We start from the raw sequence: 19924 nt of genomic DNA, 5'->3' as shown, positions 1-19924 counted from the left end.
TGGTCATGAGTGGGGCTCGAACCCATGATCGCTGCCTCAGGGACTATAGCCCCTGTTTATGGGCCGTCTGCTCAACTAGGTGAGCTATAGGGGCGCCCTCCAATGATCTTTTTACTCTGATCTTGTTCCAGGCTCTGCTCTGAATGACGGTCAGTGGCATTCGGTGGATGTTGCCTCCAGACGCAGCCGTCTGATCGTCTCTGTGGATAAAGAAGAAGGTGGCGTTGCTCATGCTAACCCGTCGTTTCCTGTCATTGTGGGAGGCCAGCTCTTCTTTGGTGGTAAGAATCATGGACTGTCTTTGGTGACAAAACTGTAGAAGGTGCTGTTTGCTGGGCTGTTAGAGGACAGCAAACTGAAAAGCAGCAAAACCTTGAAATCCTCATTCAGACATCAGTGTTGCTGGATATTATGCTGAATTCATATTAATACTAATGGAAGTAAATAAGAGAAGCATTCAGTAAAACATTCAGTCACCATTCAGGAGTGCTTTTGCCACGTGTAATTAAAGTTGCTCTCATTGATTAAGCCACTAAAAACATTTTTTTTTTAAATTGTAATATAATAAAGTTTTTGCATGTATTTTCTCCAGTAAAAATTTTACTTTACTGCCTTAAAATGACCGACATTTAACTCCACAGTTGATTCCTCCAGATCTTTGAAGCTCTGCATCTCAAGCACACCAGCTCACCCACAGCTCTGCTCAAACACTGTAAAGCTTCTCTACCCTGCAATGGGTTATAATAATGTTGGAGTCACTCATCCATGCATGTTTAAACTAGAAAACAATTCTGAAGAAAAAAGAAAGAGAGAGTTCGTCCCTGGAAAGCTGTGGCAGGATTGGATGTTCAGGTTTGTTACACATGAAATCCAGGAAGTCTAAATCTGAGTTTGTGAGTCCGTCATCAGTACACTGTATTTTGCTCATGATGTGTCTTCCAGCATTTAGAAAACACCATGTGGACATGTTAACAAGGCAGCAATTGATCTTCAAAGCGTTTGTTTAATCACATTTTGCAGTAACTCAGAGGTAGATGAGTCCCTGCAAACTTGGTTTCAAACGTGGTTCTCTGTAACACCACATGTTCACGAGAAAATTGAATTAATTACGAGTAGTTTACCTCTCAAACTCATCAGGACAGAGTGGATGTGGTCGATTACATTTGAATGTCAGTCGATTGAGAACAAAATGAAACCGACCGATGACTGTTACCAGGTGTGAGTTCAAACACTGCTTTATGTTGGTTCGGTTATGAAAGATCAGCATCATCCCCCTAAAAGCTCCAACCAGAGGAGAGAGGAGAGGATTAGCACATATTTCAGAGAATTTAAACCCTTTCATATTTCCATTTTCTTATTAGTCATTATTTAACTAAAACATGATTTAATTAACCTTATTTCTGACCTGGATTTACCTTTAACACTACGTCCCTTTTTCTTTTTGTCCTCTCTGTCGTACTAAATGCAATAAAAAAAAAAGCTACCACCTCTTATCTTAAAACACCTTCCCAGTCCGGTCTGTGACGTTAACACTGACTACAAAATGTTTCTGTTTCAGCGGTTTAAATGAGCATCGCCATATTTTCCCCTGAAAGACGTGTATTAATATTTAAAAGTTGTTGATATTGCACAGCGCAGTCGGTGTCGTAAATTCTCACCTTCAGCTTGTGGCTGTTTTATAATGAAAGTTATAAGTCTGCTGTATCTTCATCTCTCTTCACCCTGTTGTCCGCTCATGCTGTTCTCCTCGTCCCCTCCTCGTTTTCTTTCCTCTCTTTTCTCTCCAGTCTTTTGCTTCGTTTGTTCCATTTTATTCTTCCTCGCTGCCAGAAAAATCTCGTCTCTCTTGCTTTCTCTCTGCTCAGCGTTATTGCAGTCCAGGCATGTTCTCCAAACTGCCGTGGGCTTTTTATCATCCTGCACGTGCACGCATCTACACACATGCACTTTCAGTATCTCCTCTTTCACATTAAATGGACTACAGCAGTGAGAAATTAGCTGTATTCATTTGGCATACATTTGCATGATTTCACCCACTTAGGAAGTCACAAAGCACCACAGATCACAGCTTGACTGTCACACGTTTACCACAGTTCTACGTCACGTTGCTCATCAGGAAATCACAAAACGTGTGCGTGCTGCATGTTAACTCTTTTGTCAATTTAATAAACTCATTGTGAATTTTAACCATCTTCCAATTTAGCTGCTTTGTGTAAATGGAGTTTTAAATGAAACGGCTGTGTTTGCTTCTTTTTTTTGATGCAATCACTGCTCTCACGTTGTTCTGTTTTCTAAGGTTGTCCTGCTGATGACCACAGTCAGGACTGTGAAAACCCCTTCAACGTCTTCCAGGGCTGCATGCGTCTCCTCACTGTGGACAACCAGCCGGTGGATCTGATCAGAGTGCAGCATAGACTGCTGGGAAATTACAGCCAACTGCAGATCGACATGTGCGGCATCATCGACAGGTCAGGAAAACCATCGAAGCCCATCTCTGTGGGAAATCGTAGTTTTACCCTCCTTGCCTCGCTGTTGTCGCTCAAATAAGCCCTCGTGCTTCATTTCATCCACATAATGCACCAGGTGTTTTCCCTGATCACGTGGTGTTTTAGTGTTTGGAGCGTGGAGCCCTCGGGGAGTTTGCTTATGGGAGTCTGGGAGTGTTCAGTGTGTAACGCTTGGCACAAATTTAACATATTGTTTTTCTGGTAAAATGATTTCTTTCCTCCCGAGGGAGCACAGTGTTTTGCAACAGCCTTGGAGATATGTTTGCTCTCAGGATGCGAAAATAATGGAGCTGTAATGAATACAAACACTACAGTATGCAGAGGAGCAATTATCAATGTGCCATAACCATAATTAACCTTTTTGTCAATTCCACAAGCCAAGAAGAGAATAAATGAAGATCATTAAAACAGAACTGATGGCATATAAAGGACTGCTGGTGTCTAAACAAGTGGTTGAGTTATGACATAATTCCCTACAAGCATCGTAGTGAAAGGTTTAAGGGAAGCTACACATGAATCCCCACATGTAACATACCAGGAGTGGGGTTCGAACCCACGAGGGCATTCGCCCATTGGATCTTAAGTCCAACGCCTTAACCACTCGGCCATCCTGGTTACGTCTCTGCTCTCTTTTCAATGCGGCCAAATGCCATCAAGAATACAGTTTTTGGCTTCTATGTAAACATCACATTGATTTAATAAAAATTCGAACTAATTACTCACATTATAGCCCCAGTGCAAAAGATCAAATGGTAAATCTGTTCCAATGTGACCACGCAAGGTCAGGTGTCAGCGCAAGAAACTTGTTTGACACTCATTAGTGCTGCACAAGAATTCAATTAAACTTTATTTGCATACTCGTAACATGTGTGGGCTCAGGGCAGTCCACATCGTCAGGTCAAGACATTCAGGCAGCATGAGGGGGAAAGAGGAGAAGGAAGAAACATCACGTCACTCTGTGTCCACTTAAAAGTCAAAAAGTTAACTTCAACTGAAGAAGATAAATAGAAGACAGCAGAGGGAACCACGTCAGGGTTTTGCTGTTTGGATCTTAATTAAAACATGTGATCACTATGGTTTTAATGCAGTGCCTTAACTACTGATGTTCTCTGGTTGTCCATCCGTTTGTCCCGTTCTTGTGAAAGTAGTTCTTCATGTCTTAGAGGGATATCTTTGAAACAAGTTAGAATTTGGCTTTTAAAGATCACTGTGACCTCACAAAATCACAGCTCAAGAATTCAGTTGCTCACTATGACACAAATGTCCAACATGATAAATGTCCTCAGAGCTTCAGTAAATGAGGCAGTTGGACTTTTACTTCTTGTAGAACATAAAAAAGAAAAATCTAGTTGCTTTTTAAACTGAAACGCTTTGGATTAACATGACCTGGATGAGTGAGAAAATACAGACGCGTTGAAATGATGAAGTGGTGACATTTTATGCCCAAAAGGTCAGACATCGACGGTGAACAGACACGGCTCTGAAGCGTCCTGATAGACTATCATTCAAGAGAAATGTAAGCAGCATGTTGATTTGAAAAAGTCTCACTCACATGAAGGTCAGAGATAAATCTGTTAAACATGAGACCACACGAGGGCAATAACATGTCAGTATATACAGTATATATATATGAGCTGCTTATGTGAAGTTACCAGTTGTAGAATCCTCATTGACTCCACCAGGACTGGGGTTTGGGGGCATCTACCGATTCAAGTCTGGTGTCTACAGCAGATCTGTGATGCACTTTATCGATTCACACCATGATTTCAGGATGCTGTATGTGGCACTTCAGGCTAAAGTGAGATTCCAGCTCATGAGAAAATGAAACCCAGACATCCTCAGTAGTTTTTCTTTTTGCAAAAAACTGACCATGTGAACCTCAAAATTATCCACTATTACCTGCTTCAGCTGAAAGGTTCAACTCTTCATGTAACAAGTACCAACATCAGTCAGTCTTTAGCGCTCATTCACACGACACAACATGTGAGGTCAGGTTCAGATTTTTGCTCGGTGTGTACTTTAATATCCTCAAGTTGAAAAGTCAGAACAAGAAGTTTTTATATGAAGTCACATTAAGCAGTTTAGTCCAAAGCTAATGTGGTGCCAGTTACACTTACACAGGACTGTACACTTTATCAATCAACAGATTTTATGGATTAAATGTTAGGAGCAGGATTTAAACCCACAGCAACATGTGTCCATTTCAGCTGCAATATCTCATCATCTCTGCAAACCTTGTTACATCTGCTGTTCAGTTTCAATCTACAAGATTCACAAGATTAACACAATAAAGAGACTAATGTTATTGCACCGTGAGGGCAACATCAAACTCCTCAAACTGATGCCATCCAGCTGTGCCGGCAGCTGAGCAGAAGAATAGAGATGCATCGCCGATATGCAGCACATATTCCTTTGATTTTAACATTTAAAATAAATAAATGAATGAAAAAGTGTCATGTTTTTATTACATTTTCTTAACTAGGTGGAGCTCATGATGAGTTCAAAACCAAATTATAAAACCACAAAGATCACAGTGAAGACTTTAACTGCAGGTGAGAGAAGCAGTTGTTTTCTATTAGCTCTTTGACCTTGATGAATGCGATGCAGACACCTGTGCAGCTAAAAGAGCAGGAGTCACGTTCTGTCAGTCAGAAGTGAGGCACATTTTTTAATTCTCTTCTGGCCTTTCTGATGGTTTTGTCACGTAGCTTTAAATGAGACTCAACTTTTGTGGAAGTGAAATGTAATTTTTCTTTTCTTTGATTTTTGTGGCAGAGTAATTTATTTGTGAGGTGAAGCGTTGTGCCGTGCTGAATCCGGGAAAGCAACAAACAAACACACACAAAGAAATAAAGAGCACACTAACAGTATTTCCATTAAGGAATGGAGAATTATTGTTCAGTGGAGATCTGAGGTGTGAAATAACCACTCACGACCCTGTTTGTTTCTTTCTCTCTGCTATCTGACAAATCAACGTTTCCAGAAGGTTTTCTTCTCTCACCTTTCTCACATAAAACGTTATTCTTAGCTGTGTTGTTTGTCTCTTAGTTTTGAGTTGTCGTCTTTGATCAGGCTGTTTAATTTAGCATCATGATGGTGTAGTAGCATCACTATCACTGTGAACTTGACAGTTACAGAACTTTAAGTTCAGATTTATTAGGTTTCCTTCCCTGTCTGTCATCTTAAAATTTGGCATTCTGGTTCTCTGTCGCAGTACGTTTTGTGAATCCTACAGGAGTTGCTTTGTGCTGCACACCAGTTTCTGTTGTGTGGTGCCATAGTAGCCTAAGAGTTAATCACAGCATCCTTAATATTAATGCTCATACAATGAGTGCATGCAAAAAACAAAAATATATCTTTCAATGTTACCTTTCTTTCACCTCAGATTTGAAATATGATGATCAATGCAGAACGTAATAAACTGACGAAGGCTAAAAATCTTGATCTTGAAAACAACTCACACAAGAATATGAGCTGAAAGTCTGCCGCCATGCTAGCAGCTCCGTAAGGCGACGCATAGGGACTGTGGAGCTCAGTGAGAAGTCTGATTATCATCACAATGATTACAATGAATCCTGGAAGAGACATTGATCAAATTTCAAGGCAACTCATTCAGTAGTTGTAGACTTTCCACTTGACATAAGAAATGTTAACCACATGTTGCCTTGCTACAGAAAAAGAAGATCGCCATCCAAAGTGTCAAAGCTCAAAATGAATTATCAGGATTTTGAAATCCCAAGTTTTGCAATTCAGGATCAGCTAATCCACCAGCATGGGGCTACTTCAAGTGGTTTTATTTGTAAAGACAGAAAACAGCACAGAAATAAACAAAACAACATCATCTTCCTTTTCAAGTTTCTTTCAAAAAGTGAAAACAACAAGTAAATATAAAAAAAACAACTAATACACAGTATTCATTATATTTTAACATGTTTTAACTGATAAAAATCCCATATGTGCAGCAGTTAACAGCATGAATGAGTCCTTTATTCATGAAGAGAGGCTTGATTAGTTTAATGTACGTCTATCCATACATGATAGATTCAGAAAGAGAAGCAGAAGAAGAGTTCTTTTGTTTATTTTTAATCTCAGATCAGGAAAATGAGTCATGTGGAGCAGAAACATCACCTGCTGTCTCCGTGATACACCAAAAACACAATTAAAGGAACGATTATAGCAATTAATAAAAGCGCCCCTCGACAACAACCAGCAAAGACACTCTGATGCATGTACATATGAATATCACACACACCAGCTACACATTTTCACTACAGAAAGAGAATCTGCTCCAGCGCTTTTAATTAAATAATGTTCTTTTACTGCATTTATCACATAATTATTCTGCAGAATTCAGCTCCTGCACAGATCTGACTGCTCACTGGAACAGAACAAGAGGAAAAAAATCATATTTCCCACTGTACGTTCCCACTGATTAAATTCAGGGTCCATGAGATATGAGGTTTAAAGGAAAATGGAGTCACAGTCAAACCCTCCAAACACTTCTCTGACCTCGGAACAGGCCATTGCCTCAGTGTTTATGTGTCTGTATCCAGGTTTAATAGCAGAGTAACCTCATGCAGCGAGTACAATGTAGAAGCAGCCGCGCATTTAATAGACTTGACCCATCAGTAGCAGGACTGGAACTGAATCAACACACAGATCTAATTTACTGCAGGTCTAACCCATGTTAGCGCTGCAAGCAACATGATAGCGGTCCGGCCGAACACGACACCAGTAGCACGGTTCAGACACAGTTACACACTTATCAATTCTAAGCGATCGAAGGAGAATCATGTTTAATACCCATACCTCTGACAATAGACACTAAATACCAGGAGTGGGATTTGAACCCACGAGGACTTGTATCCATTGCATCTTGAGTGCAACGCCTTAACCACTCGGCCATCCTGGTCCTGTCAAGCTTCAGTTTTATTGTAGATATGAAGATAAGCTGTCCTGCTGTTATCTGTCCAGCACTAACTGTTTACCAGGTTTGTAAACAACATGTTGATTTGATCGGAACCCCGTTGACTCGACTAATCATTTACACTAAAAGGCCTTGTTCAAAAGTTAACTGTGAAACATCTAAACCCCATAAGGTTGATTTTTCAAACATTCTGAGGATTTGTAGACTCGTGCTGCACAAACTGTACTAATGCTGTGTTCAGCTTCAGAATTTCCAAGTAGAACATTTCAAATTGTGAGTCTGAAGCGCTCCCGAAGTGCCAGAAGCTCAAGGTGAAGACAAACGATGATGCAAGAGGCCGTAACATAGTGTTTTACATCAATGTATAATATTTTGCACAGTAGCCTACCAAATGCCTTTATGACTACTTGTTTTAGAGAGCCAGGTCCAACTTTTCCATATTCAGAGTTGTCTGGAATTCTGCATTACAAACCACAACATCTGGCTTTCCAATTATTTACCAACTTAGAAGGCTAAGTCTATATAAGTCAATCCAGTGGGGTCTCCATCCACAAGGGCAGTTGGATCTTAACACCTTAGCTCGTAATCCTTGCCTCAGGTGATGATTAGTGGTCCTTACTTAACTTAATTCTTCACTGCACCAAATGTTTTGCTTTGCACTACTACAGTTATTTTTATTTTTAGTTACTTTGATTTTTTTTTTTTTTAGCTATTTAATATTTTTATCTTGTACATTGTTGCTCACTGTGTGTATTTATTGTTGCACCAACCCACCAGAACAAATTCCTTGTATTATGGAAACTATACCTGGCAATAAATTTGTTTCTGATTCTGATTCTAGATATGGTTGTATACCTGGGTAAAGCCGGGTCAGGCCCAACATGAGAACGTACCAGCTGTTGTTTGAAGAACTGTAGTTTCAACTGTAGTGACGCTGGCTGTAGTGGGTAATATCAGGATAAAGCTCTTGTCTTAGATTGTTGCTCCCATCAGTCTTTTGCAGTGTTGTCCTTTTAAGGTGTTTACCTGTAGAGAGAATTAAATCCTCTGTTTGTGTGTTTGTAAGTCGATCCCTGTTTGTGTTTGTGTAGTAATGTGGACTCAGATTCACTTTTTATTGTGTTTTGTTGTTCTTGTTGCTACAATAGACCGGATACCTGTTTACAAAAAAATGAGGCAGGAGGGTAGAAAACACTTTGCCATAATGTCAGGGTAGCTTATACAAGGATATTGACATTTAGAAATGAACCAACTTGCTCTAAGCCAGAAAAATGACTTTTTAGAGGTAAATGCAGTGAACCGGCCAGCAACGATATTAAAACCACTAACAGGCAAAGTGAATCCCGCTGCAATGACTGCAACCTCGGGTCTTGTGTTCAGGCAGATGTTATTTTGACAAATGCCTCCCACCTAAAAGTTGACCGAGCACACATTCCCACCAATGGCCTCTTCCAGCAGAGCACTGTGCAAAATGCAACTGCCGAAACTGCTCAGGAACAGAAGAAGGAAAGGAAGGAAGGGGAAAACTCCCTGGAAGTAAAAACCACCAGCAGAACCAGGCTGAGGAAAGGCAGGCGTGAGGGGTGAGGGCAAAGGGTAGAAAGAACAAGATAGTCGATATAAAACAGACAAAGTACGACAAACACTTTGGAGGTGACTGCAGATCAGAAATGTGTAGCTGTAGATGTGGCAAACACAACATGACCCAACCTTACATTTCAAAACGTTGTATTTTTTACTCACATATCGCCTTTGATGGACTTCTGGCACTTTCCAGCACATACTAAACTAAAAAGCAAGTCATGCTGTTTTACTGATGCTTCAGAGGAGCACAGTTTGTTTTGTATTTTTAACATTAGCACGTATAAAAATGTGTGTTTTCTTGTAATATTCCAGACGCTGCATATATGTGAGATGTCTTGGTACAAATATTACAAACTGACACTTATGAGAAGCTGTCAGAGTGGATTTCAGGGTTATTTATCAGCCACAAAGGATCTGGAGAACAATTAGGTCGGAGCAATGAACAATTATAAGTGTAACACCACAATGTTTTTTTTTCCATTAAAATCCACCTGATACCACTGATACTCTAAACTCACATCAAACTGCAAAGCACAGTATTGATCCCAGAGCCTGACTAAAGATTTCACCTTTCATTTGACAGCTGTAGACATGCGGCGTCAGTATGAGATGAGTTCAAACTGGATCTTTATTCCTGCAGAATTAAGGCAAAACCAGACATTACTTGGATGAAATTCATGTCTCTGACACGAGCTAACAGCTAATTCTACGCTCTCAGGTGACTGGGAGGTTTTCCTTCTTGGGATAGTTTCCGTTAAACACAAATGCAACAGTAATTTGTGCTGTTTCTGTCCATCTCCTCATAAGCACTCAGCCATTCCTATTTGTTTATCACCTCTGAGCGTCCACACATCTACGTGATGATGTTGCTTGGACACTTCGTACTTAACAAAACCTACTTTGACTTTGTAGCTAATCAGCAGTCAGACAGACAGAGCTGCTATAAAGCGTCGTACACTGTATACGCCGCCGCTGACAGGCTGAATGTGATGGCATCAACGCTCAGATCCTTGAAGTCCTGTAACTCAGGCGCACAAATACTAAATATATAACTCAGAAGAACCAAGCGGTGTGGTAATGTGAATTTAAAGTGAAAGCTAAGTGCTTTATCTGCAAGGCTCCAGCTTACTCTGAGATTAAAGCAGTATAGAGATAAATGGAGGTAAAAATCACACTGTAGCAGGCTGACAGGCTGCTGAGTTGGGGCTTTTATCTAAATAAAGGGGAGGCTGCAGATTCTGTGCAGTCATCTGTTTTCTCTTCAATATTGCTGCCTGGGTTTGGGCAAACACACAGTTAAACACTGAGCACGTACATTTACATAAGCAAACACGCTCACTAAAGCACATTTATGGACATAAAGACATAAAAACTCAACCCGCCGAGCGTTGCAGCCACCGGTGACGTAGAAGTGTGTCTATGTTTGTCGGTGTCGAACCTCCTGGAGGTGCCAGCCGCTCTGGGAACAGATGGAAAGCAACCGGTGTGGATAAAAATACTGTTAGTCATCGCCTCCCATCGTCTTCTGTGCCGTCTTTATCTCAAGAGAGTGAGGTCATGTAATGCCATTACGTGTCTAAGGACAGACGCAGCAGATCAGAGGACAATCGGTGTCATTTTCAACATAATCTCAGGTGCTGTAGCCATAGTTACGGTTTCACCTGCACAGCTTTTAGCTATCTGTCCTCACAATTTCTATATGATGGTATGTTGACCCCCGAGAGCTCAACTTCCAGCAATTTGAGAAAAAATACAAACAACAAGCAAATTAGGAAAAAAATCTTCAATTTAAAAATGCCGGCGCAGCATTTAGAAAAAATGTGGAACAAAATACAAATGAGCTGCTGATAATATTCTATGTGGTTGATTTGTGCATCATTGCAGATAGCTGCTGTTAATCTTGTGTTTGTTTTTCTTCTTATAAGGTTTACAAGTTAAATAATGTGAGGAAATAGACTTAACTAACTGTGAAACCATGTTAACTGCATTTAACCTTGTTGTTTTCAGAGCCCGCAGTAAGGAAAATGCAAAGTTAGTCAGACAGGAGCATGCAAGTGTTATTGGCAAAAACACAGTTAAAAATAGTGGAGTACTGTAACATTTATCTATAAAGTAATATAATCTGTAAAATAATGATGTTTTCAGCTGATTTGAGTGGACGATTATGTAATTTTATGGTCATACAGTGTAACAGAACAAAGCAGTATTCATGAAAATACAGATTTGTGATTTGAACATTTCATAGTTTTTTCTTTATCCAAATCCTTGTGGATGCGCTCTATAACTGCATTGATTTAAATGGTTAAATTATGATTGCAACGAAGACAAACCTAAGTAACGAAGGCAAACTGCACTTTCATTGTTGAACTTCATGCAACCAACAGAGCACATTTCTGGAGTTGGCCGTTAGTGACCTTCTAATGTGATCAAGATTTTATTATTTCCAGCTGAAGTGCTGCATTTTCTTCCTTCTCATCAAGGAAATTATATTTGATCATAAAGAAGTTGGTGTTCACAGATTAGTGATGATACACTAACAGCCAAATACACGAGCTCAGTCCTGCAAATATCCACATTAATCAGACTTTAACTCTGAATACTTCTGTTGATGGATTCCTGTCGTTTAAACAACGTCAGTTAAAAACTTTTATTTCTTTATATTCACATGCCTTTATTCTTCATTTCTGTCTCTTACATTTCTTGCATGTATTCTTTCTAACACTAAACCACTCTGTAGTTTTTATTGAAATAAATTACACTATCATTGGTTTTCATGATCATAAACTACCTCCACTGGCCCACGGAAACAAGAGTCGCATTTGCACACGTATAGATGACAAGTCAGTGAAAAATGGAAAAGCACAATAAAACAGAAATAAATTGGATTTCTGAGCGTTTTCCAGAATCCCCTGGTAGCTTCTCAGCCCCTCACATTACATCGACTATAGGTCGCCTACGTGTAGAGGAAGAAAAACATACATCAGCGCTTCTGTCAAGCGTTTTCTTTGTCAATTTTCTTCTCGAATGTCACAGTTTGCTGATTGCTATTTCAAAACACTGTGTTTTCATAATTTCCGCCTGCGTCTCTCGGTTCCCTCCATCCCTCTTCTTCCTCCTACACAGGACTGATGTCATGGCAGTTACAGCAGTATGATATTTATCTATAAATAACGCACAGAGCCTCACTGAAGTCTCTTGGGGGCTGCATGCATTGAAGGAGCTTCTTCAAACAGTTCGGCGGCACTCAGAGAAGATGTGCCGCCGAGACGAAGTGACGGGATATTCTCTATTCAACGGGGAAAGTTTTCCTCAAATATAAATTGAAAGTAAAGTGCAAAGCGAGAACCTGCGATGAAATGTAATTAAGTTTTGGTGAAAGGTGTTTAAAACGAATGTTCTTTAGAAGTTTTCTTTTCTATTCAAGGAAATTGTTTTGTTTTTTTTGTTTCTGCAACTTCACCTAAATGCAAAAGCCTCATAATTAATATGAAAGGTGTTCTGTTTGAGCTGCTGTTTATTAGCATGTTTAGACGTGCTCATGGACATCCAATGAACAACCTTGAGAAGCTTTGGCTAAAAGGCTTTTGTCCTTCTGTGAAATGGAAAGCTGCATTTTTAGCAACAGGTCTAATTTAATGAAGTTTTTTTTTTCTTCTTTTGAAAGGAGTTTGAAAGTGTTATTTCTCCAATAATCAGCTTTAGTTTGTGACCCCAAAATCAAAGTGCTTTTAAATGCTCAGAACCACTTTCATTACAGTTACAGTGAGGCCCATGTTTGCAGCAGCAGCAGCCTGTCAGTGTGTTAACAGAGTTATTTCAGCTGCCTTCAAACTAGACTCTACTGATTTAGCATCACTCTTCTACCATTACTTGACTCCTTTGTGCAGTTTTTCTGTGCATTTCTCTTTTTGCGAAACCTAATGTCCACATTACCCACAATGCATTTCTATTTGAGTTTATTCCTATACTATTCATTCATCTTTTGAATTACTCTTAGAATATATAGGATGTGTTTTTTTTGTGTTTTTACTTAGTCTATCCTCTGCACTGTGGTTGTGTTAATGGGCAGCGTGTATGGAAGATGAAAAATGACAACAACAGTGTAGACACACATATAAATGCAGAAATAAATGAAGAATGCATGCATTTTAGTGATGAGAAGAGACACAATTAAACAAATGTTTGCGATTTATTTCTACATTTCCATGCATCGCCTCCTGTTCCATCTATTTCTGTATCTGCATGTGTTCGTCTCAGTCAAAAGAAGTCAGCAAACGATTCCCATCAAATCCACACGACACAAGCTGCTCCTCTTGTTTCTGTTTGTACATCCTCAAATCCTCTTGTCCTATTCGATCTCACCAGCGATGCAAGCAGAGGAGGCGAGGAGGAGACACAAGAAGTGGATGAATCAGTCATTTAGAGTGTTTTAAAGCGACGCGAGTTATGTATGACGTGTGGCACAGATGCATCATCTGTCCGTTGTTTTGTTGCAGCTTCTTGGTGTGTTTTACGATCGCTGTCAGATGATGAACAGCGTTCATGATGCCTCACGGTAGACTGTCAGCTCACAATGTGGCAAAATGTGACAAGAATGTGCAGAAGTTCTACAGTTTGGGATTTTTATTCAACATAAATACACAGTCGTGGAGTTTAACAGAGAGTACTATACAAAAAAGAGTGACCTACATAATGATTGAATGATGTACCCACTGTTCTGTCCCTGCAGTAGTTTGTATATTCCAGCTGTTTGTTAGGCGTCACAGAAAAGCTTCTTCTAAAAGGATGCAGGAAGAATGAAACCTGTGCATCTTGAACTCCAATGGCAAGCCTCCTCTGTCCTCCAGATGCATTTTAGAAATTTACGCATCTTTTAAGGAGGACGGAGGAGACGAGGAGGCTCAAAGTACGAGGAACAAAAACGATGGTAAAATGAGATGAGCCTCAGCTGACTATACTCAAGCTTCTCTTACCGACCTACAGTGGCTTTGAGCGAGGCCAGTATCACATAAATACAGAAATACATAAAACAATGAAGAAATGTAGAAATACAGACATAAAACATAAATATACGGTATGTATATAAAGAAATAATTTCTTGAATGAAGATAGAGACTCAACAAACCTGCTTGGTGTCTCTTTATTGGACTCTTGAGCCTTAAAATCAATTTATTTTATCAGTTCCCTTTTTTTTGTTACCAAGATGTGTTTATTTTTAATTTATTTATGCATCTATTTTGTCATTCTGAAATCCTTTTCTGACCTCCACATGCAACAAGTGTGTTTGTACGTGTGTTAATGGAGCAAATGTTAAAATTCTCTATGAACTGATCAGCAGTGGAAACAGAGAATCTCCTGTTGTAACGGATTCCCTTTCTCCGGTATACTTTACAATACACATGCTTTAATCGAACTTGCTGCTGCGTGATGTTCTTCCTGGTGTTAATTTAGCATCTTTACACTCTCAGCTCACTGTGGATGTTTTTTGGTTATGCAGCAGAAATCGAACTTCATAAAAGCAGCCAGAGTATCTTTAATTTAAGTTTCCAAGAACAAACAAAAGTAAATTGTCTGAACTATGAATGATGTTTACATATAAAAACGTGTTTGCTCCACTTCATTTTCCAGAGATGCAGGAAGGTTTCAGTGTCCACGGCCTTCTTTTGCCGGCAGCAGATCAAGGAGACGTGTTTCGGAAACATCAGCCTGTCAAACCTGATCTATTTAACCTGTGTTTCAGGTGCTCTCCCAGCCGCTGCGAGCACGGCGGCCGCTGCAGTCAGTCCTGGAACGTCTTCCACTGCAACTGCTCTGACAGCGGATACAGCGGCGCCATCTGCCACAGCGGTGAGTCACCTGACGGACAAGAAACGCTGCACGAACACCAGTTTAAATGAGGAGAGAGGCAGCGAGAGCGGACAGATGAAATACAAATGAGGAGACGGAACATGTCTGACAGGATAATGAGGGGTTTCTTTAGCCTCCTGAATAATTTGCATCTGGAAGCAAACAGGGAGAGATCTGGCAAGATGAGATCAGATTAAACTTTCTTTGGTGAATGTGATGAAAATCAGGTTGGTCCAGTAAAAATAAGACGTCAGATGTAATAGTTGTTGTCATGGCGTTGAGTTTGGTTCAGCTGTTTGCTGTTTAATTTTGCAGAGATCCCCGTCCTTGTGTGTCACGTCCTCTCTTTGTCTCGGCTTCATTCCTCATTAGTTTCACTTGTGTCTTGTCTCCCCAGTCAGTTCTCTGTATATATAGTCTTGTACCTTCCCCTGTCTTTTGTCAGTTCGTCCTGTTTCCTTTCCTGTTCGTTACCCTTCTGTATCACCTGCCAGATTGCCTCCCTGCTCCATGTGCCCTTCGTGTTCCCCCAGGTTTGTGTTTCATTGTTTTTTGGATTTTGCATTCATGATTTTTGCTTTTCTCTGGATAAGTTGAACATTCACTTGGATTTTTGGTACGTGTTTTTTCCCTGAACTTTTTAGCTGCCTCCTGTTTGCTCCTGTGCTGAGGTTAACTCTAGAACGTCTGCACCTCGTTCCTGATCTGAACGCTCCCTTTGACAACTGTAGTGTTTTCTGTCATTTTCTTCTGTATGAATGCAGCACATGTAATACAAAACTTTAGGGTTTGTGTATTTATATTCTGGAGCACTTTGCGTCCAGATTCACATCCCTTCTTCTCAGTCGAATTGCTCTCAAAGTATTTATTGCAGTAGGTGTAAGCGCATACCAAACACAACCACACAAGTTGACCTTTCCAATAGTGTTAGTTGACAAAGTGTTTGCAGGGAAGAAATCATTTTTAATCATAGCTTCAACCGGCAGCAGATGTGTCTGTCTCCATAACCATTGCTCTAGTGTGAAGTGCTCATGGGCTCATGATTGCACAGATATGATAATATCTAGATAGGTTTAAATCTATGCAGTGCACTTATTGTATGAGGTGTGTCAGAAAAGTTTCAGGACTGGTGTAACAAAAGATATATTTCAAATCCAAACTACAAGTTTTCTCCTTCCAAGTAATCCCCCTGGAGTCTAACTCACCTCCCCAGCCTTCTCTGCCTTCACGCCGCCATGCACTGGATCCTCTGCAGCTCCGTCGTCACAGCCATCCTGATGTGGTCCACGTCTTCAAAACGGCAACCCAACACTTCTGCGATTGGCTCCTGTATGTGACCACAGAATAAAAGTAGAATAGAATAAAGTAGTGACAATTATTTCCATTCCTCATTTCAAGTCATACAGTTTCCCACCATCATGGTTCTGATAACACCAGATTCCTGACAGTCTTCCCAACACAATTATGCAAAGACATGTCAGCATTTTATGGTGTGATAATAATCCTAATAATGAAACGTCTGCATAGCCTCGACTGTTAGAGTCAACATTTATGTCCAACCTTTACTATGACCAAGATAGGACCTTAAAAGTTCAGGTGGTGAAATTACCCTGAGTGGAATTGTACAGCAGAAATGTGATTCTCACGTGAAGCCTGTGCAAACTTTGTTAGACAGACATGCACCTTATTTTTGTCTATCGCTCATCTTGGCAAAAAAAAGATATTTCAGATGATGACAGCACTGCCAGAAAGAAGTGAGATGGGTTGAAGCTATTTTGTAGAGAAACACGGGGAAAAGTGCAGCATTACTACTGTGAACATCCATTTTAGTTTGCAGCCGTACTTTCCGTAGTTATCTTGTCCTGTTTCATGGATTATTACAGGTTCTTTGGTTTCAGTTTTTCCCCGAAACAAAGTGGTACATACAGTCTAGTTTCCCTGTACGTTTGAGTAGGATAGGGTAGGAAACGCCTCCAATTTCCAGGACGGATAGACGTCTGTAAACCTGCTCAGAAATGAAAAAAAAAGACAGTGTTCTTGATGTTGTTCATCTGAAGGGAGACACAGCGTTAAACTTTGAAAACCTCCTGATCTTAAACTCCTGTGTGGTCATCTGACTGCTCATGTGTCCTGATCCAACAGCCTTTTTTGTAACATCCTCCTTTAAATAGTCCGTACCCCGGAGCTATATTTAATATCTGCACATCCTCTCTCTCTCTGTCTGTGATGCAGGAGGTCACAGTGTTATAAAACCGGTTTGTACGCGAGCGATATGATGGAAGGTAATGAGACTGTAGCTGTGACTAAAATGCCAAATGCCAGATAAATAAATAAAGCCGTGGCAGCGAGGTGAGCTTAAAGGTGAGATTTACTGGTTGTTCACCGATTGCCTCGAGTAAAATCCTCGAGACTAAAAGAGGGAGAGTTTCCCACATGGTTTCGCCTCCGGTCTCATTTTTATTGCTGATGTCTCTGTGAAAGAACGTTTTTCGAACCACACTGAGGGGATGTGATGAATAAAAGGCCTTTGGCAGTGGAGATAAACAGGTGAGCGGAGTGTGGGAACTTTAAGATATGGATTCGACTTGATTCTTCGACTGCAGAGGATGCAGGCATGAGATGGAGGGAGGAAGTCAGAATAAGGATAATAAAAGTCTGGCGAAGTTTAATTTATGGCGTCTGTGTGTTCCTGTCAGGTGTTATTGTCGTCTCCAGTTGGATTAAGCTTTAATTTATTGGCTGTTCCTGCAGAAATAAAACCTCGGATGATTCTCTTCATGAGACACTGATTCGGTGACGATACATGAAGCAGCACCATAATCTTCATCCCCTCACATGCTGTTGATCTCATTGTTTCCCTCTCCAGCTGTGTACGAACAGTCCTGCGAGGCGTACAAACACAACGGCAACACGTCTGGACACTTTTACATCGACGTGGACGGCAGCGGACCAATCAGACCACAGCTGGTCTACTGCAACATGACAGGTGACACACCAACACTTTCACTCCTCCTCTTCCTCTTGTCGTCACTCAGCGTTTCCTGTGATTAGCATTTACATCATTGTAAACGACGATGCTCCTCTCATCACACTCTGACCCACTTTATCTTCCGTCCCTCTGTTTTTTCTTTTCCGTCTCAGCCTCATTCGTTCCCTCCCGTGTCTTTCCGTGACTCCATCCTTCATGCCGTTTGTATAATCGTATAAATGTGAATTATGATGACACACTTCCTCCCTCTGTCTCACTGCATCTTATGCTTCTTCTGTTTTCTATTTTGGCTTTTTCTTTCTTTGTCATTCTCTATTTGTCACATTTGTTTGCATGAATGGGTAACGGTGCTTGTTGCAATGGCCGGCATTATAAATACAGTAAATATATCTGAGTAATCATGAGAAACAAAACGTAGATCTGCAACAGTTAGAAATGCCTGGAACCTAACCTGCAGCTATTTTGATAATCGATTAAATCCCTCAGTTGTCTTTTTAAACACAACTGAAAAACATTCTCTGGCATCTGCTTCTGAAATATAATTATATTACATAATTTACTATTTTTCCCTTGAAACTTCGACTTTGCTCAGTTTTCACTTCCTTTCTTTACAAGTCTATTCCAGGGTTACTCAGCTCTGTGTATCTAAGTTATAGCACATATTTAGAAGTTTTTCTCCATGACAATAGTCCACTCCTGTCTTAAAATGGTCTTAAAATATGTGCAGATATTTGAAGTCCTGCTTTTATTTCCACTTGAGTTTTCCCACTGCAGCTTGAGCGCACCAGCTCACCCAAAACTCCACTAAAACACTGTAAAATGACTCTACGCTGCACTGCAAGGTGTAGCATTGGAGTAATTCAGACTATATTAGATTAGATTTAACTTTTGTTGTCATTGTACAAGTACTAAGACAATAAAATGCAGCTGCAGATGTTTGAACTGGAAACTGATTCTAAAGAAGAATGATGATGTAGAAAGTTTCTTCCTGCAAGCCGACGGGAAGTTTGTCACATATGAAAACCTGAAAGTTTGAATCTGTGTTTTGAGACTTTCATTGCTACAGTTTGAAGGTAGAAATGAAGGGTAGGGTGGTCGCTGCTTATTTTGATCATGATGTCTTCTGTGTCTTGTGAGGGATCAATGATATTGATCTTATCTTATCTTAACATATAAAAAATACCATATGGACATGTTAACGAGGTAGAAAAAAAAAGAGTGTTATTTATTTTCAGAGTTTGGCTCAGTGTCATGTATATCGTTCTACACGTGCTCCAGGACAAACGTTTCATGCAGTTTAAAATTTTTAATTCGCTAATATTTAATCACTGTCAATTGTATGAATTGCTTCCTACCAGAGGAGAACACATGGATGGTGATGCAGCACAACAACACAGAGCTGACCTCAGTCCGGCCGTCTCCAGGTGTAAATCAGCATTTAGTCCACTTTGACTACTCCGCTCAAGAGGAGCAACTATTGGCCGCCATCAGCCAATCAGAGCACTGCGAGCAGGAGCTGTCCTACCACTGCAGGAAGTCCCGCCTCCTCAACACTTTAGGTAATGCGTGCTTGTTAGCCACAACGTAGTCTGGACACAGTAGATGTTAACACTGGCAGACACGCAGCTGCTCATCTGGAACAGCTGGAAGCTTTAAAGAGTGAAATGATTCCAGCAAAACAGGTGAATGAATGACAACCTATCCCCTTTCAGCCAGGGTTCGAAACAACAAAGCTTTAGCTCTTTTCTGCAGCCTGAAGTCTGTCAATAATTGTGCCGATTGCTCATTTTTATCTGCAGAGGAACAAAACTTTTCTCTCTAATTCCACACTGTTGTGTTTTAACAGCGCTCTGATTAACTTTGGATGTCGGTCTCTCTGAAAATCTAACAAACAGGATTCTTAAGTCAGTTTCTTACTATTTTATCTGTGAACAACTTGAAACACGTTCTTTTCTGGTGCCAAAGTTTGATTTTATTTCATTCTATGCTTGTGATTATGCTTTAATAATTCAAAAGTAGATCTCACTATTTAAACATCTTATCTAAATTTTAATCCTTTTAATCTTTTAA

At 40.2% G+C, this 19924-nt stretch overlaps 1 protein-coding gene and 2 non-coding genes across 3 annotated transcripts in view; 1 reads left to right on the top strand and 2 right to left on the bottom strand.

Moving 5' to 3' along the window:
- Positions 1-19924, top strand: part of LOC103361715 (contactin-associated protein-like 4) — a 161583-nt gene that overhangs the window by 93568 nt on the left and 48091 nt on the right. The window contains exons 9-13 of the mRNA XM_008287871.1: positions 132-281; positions 2297-2468; positions 14759-14865; positions 17732-17851; positions 19213-19413. Coding sequence (XP_008286093.1) covers positions 132-281; positions 2297-2468; positions 14759-14865; positions 17732-17851; positions 19213-19413 — 750 coding nt within the window. The remainder of the gene's footprint in view (positions 1-131; positions 282-2296; positions 2469-14758; positions 14866-17731; positions 17852-19212; positions 19414-19924) is intronic.
- On the bottom strand, positions 3040-3122 carry trnal-uaa (transfer RNA leucine (anticodon UAA)). Its single transcript has one exon. It is a non-coding gene; the product is annotated as a tRNA-Leu (tRNA).
- Positions 7337-7419, bottom strand: trnal-caa (transfer RNA leucine (anticodon CAA)). Its single transcript has one exon. It is a non-coding gene; the product is annotated as a tRNA-Leu (tRNA).

This window comes from Stegastes partitus, unplaced genomic scaffold, assembly GCF_000690725.1.
Source record: "Stegastes partitus isolate 25-593 unplaced genomic scaffold, Stegastes_partitus-1.0.2 Scaffold526, whole genome shotgun sequence".
NCBI classification, from domain to species: domain Eukaryota; kingdom Metazoa; phylum Chordata; class Actinopteri; family Pomacentridae; genus Stegastes; species Stegastes partitus.
The sequence above is the reverse complement of the archived record's forward strand: the minus strand, read 5'-3'. Positions and strand labels throughout refer to the sequence as shown.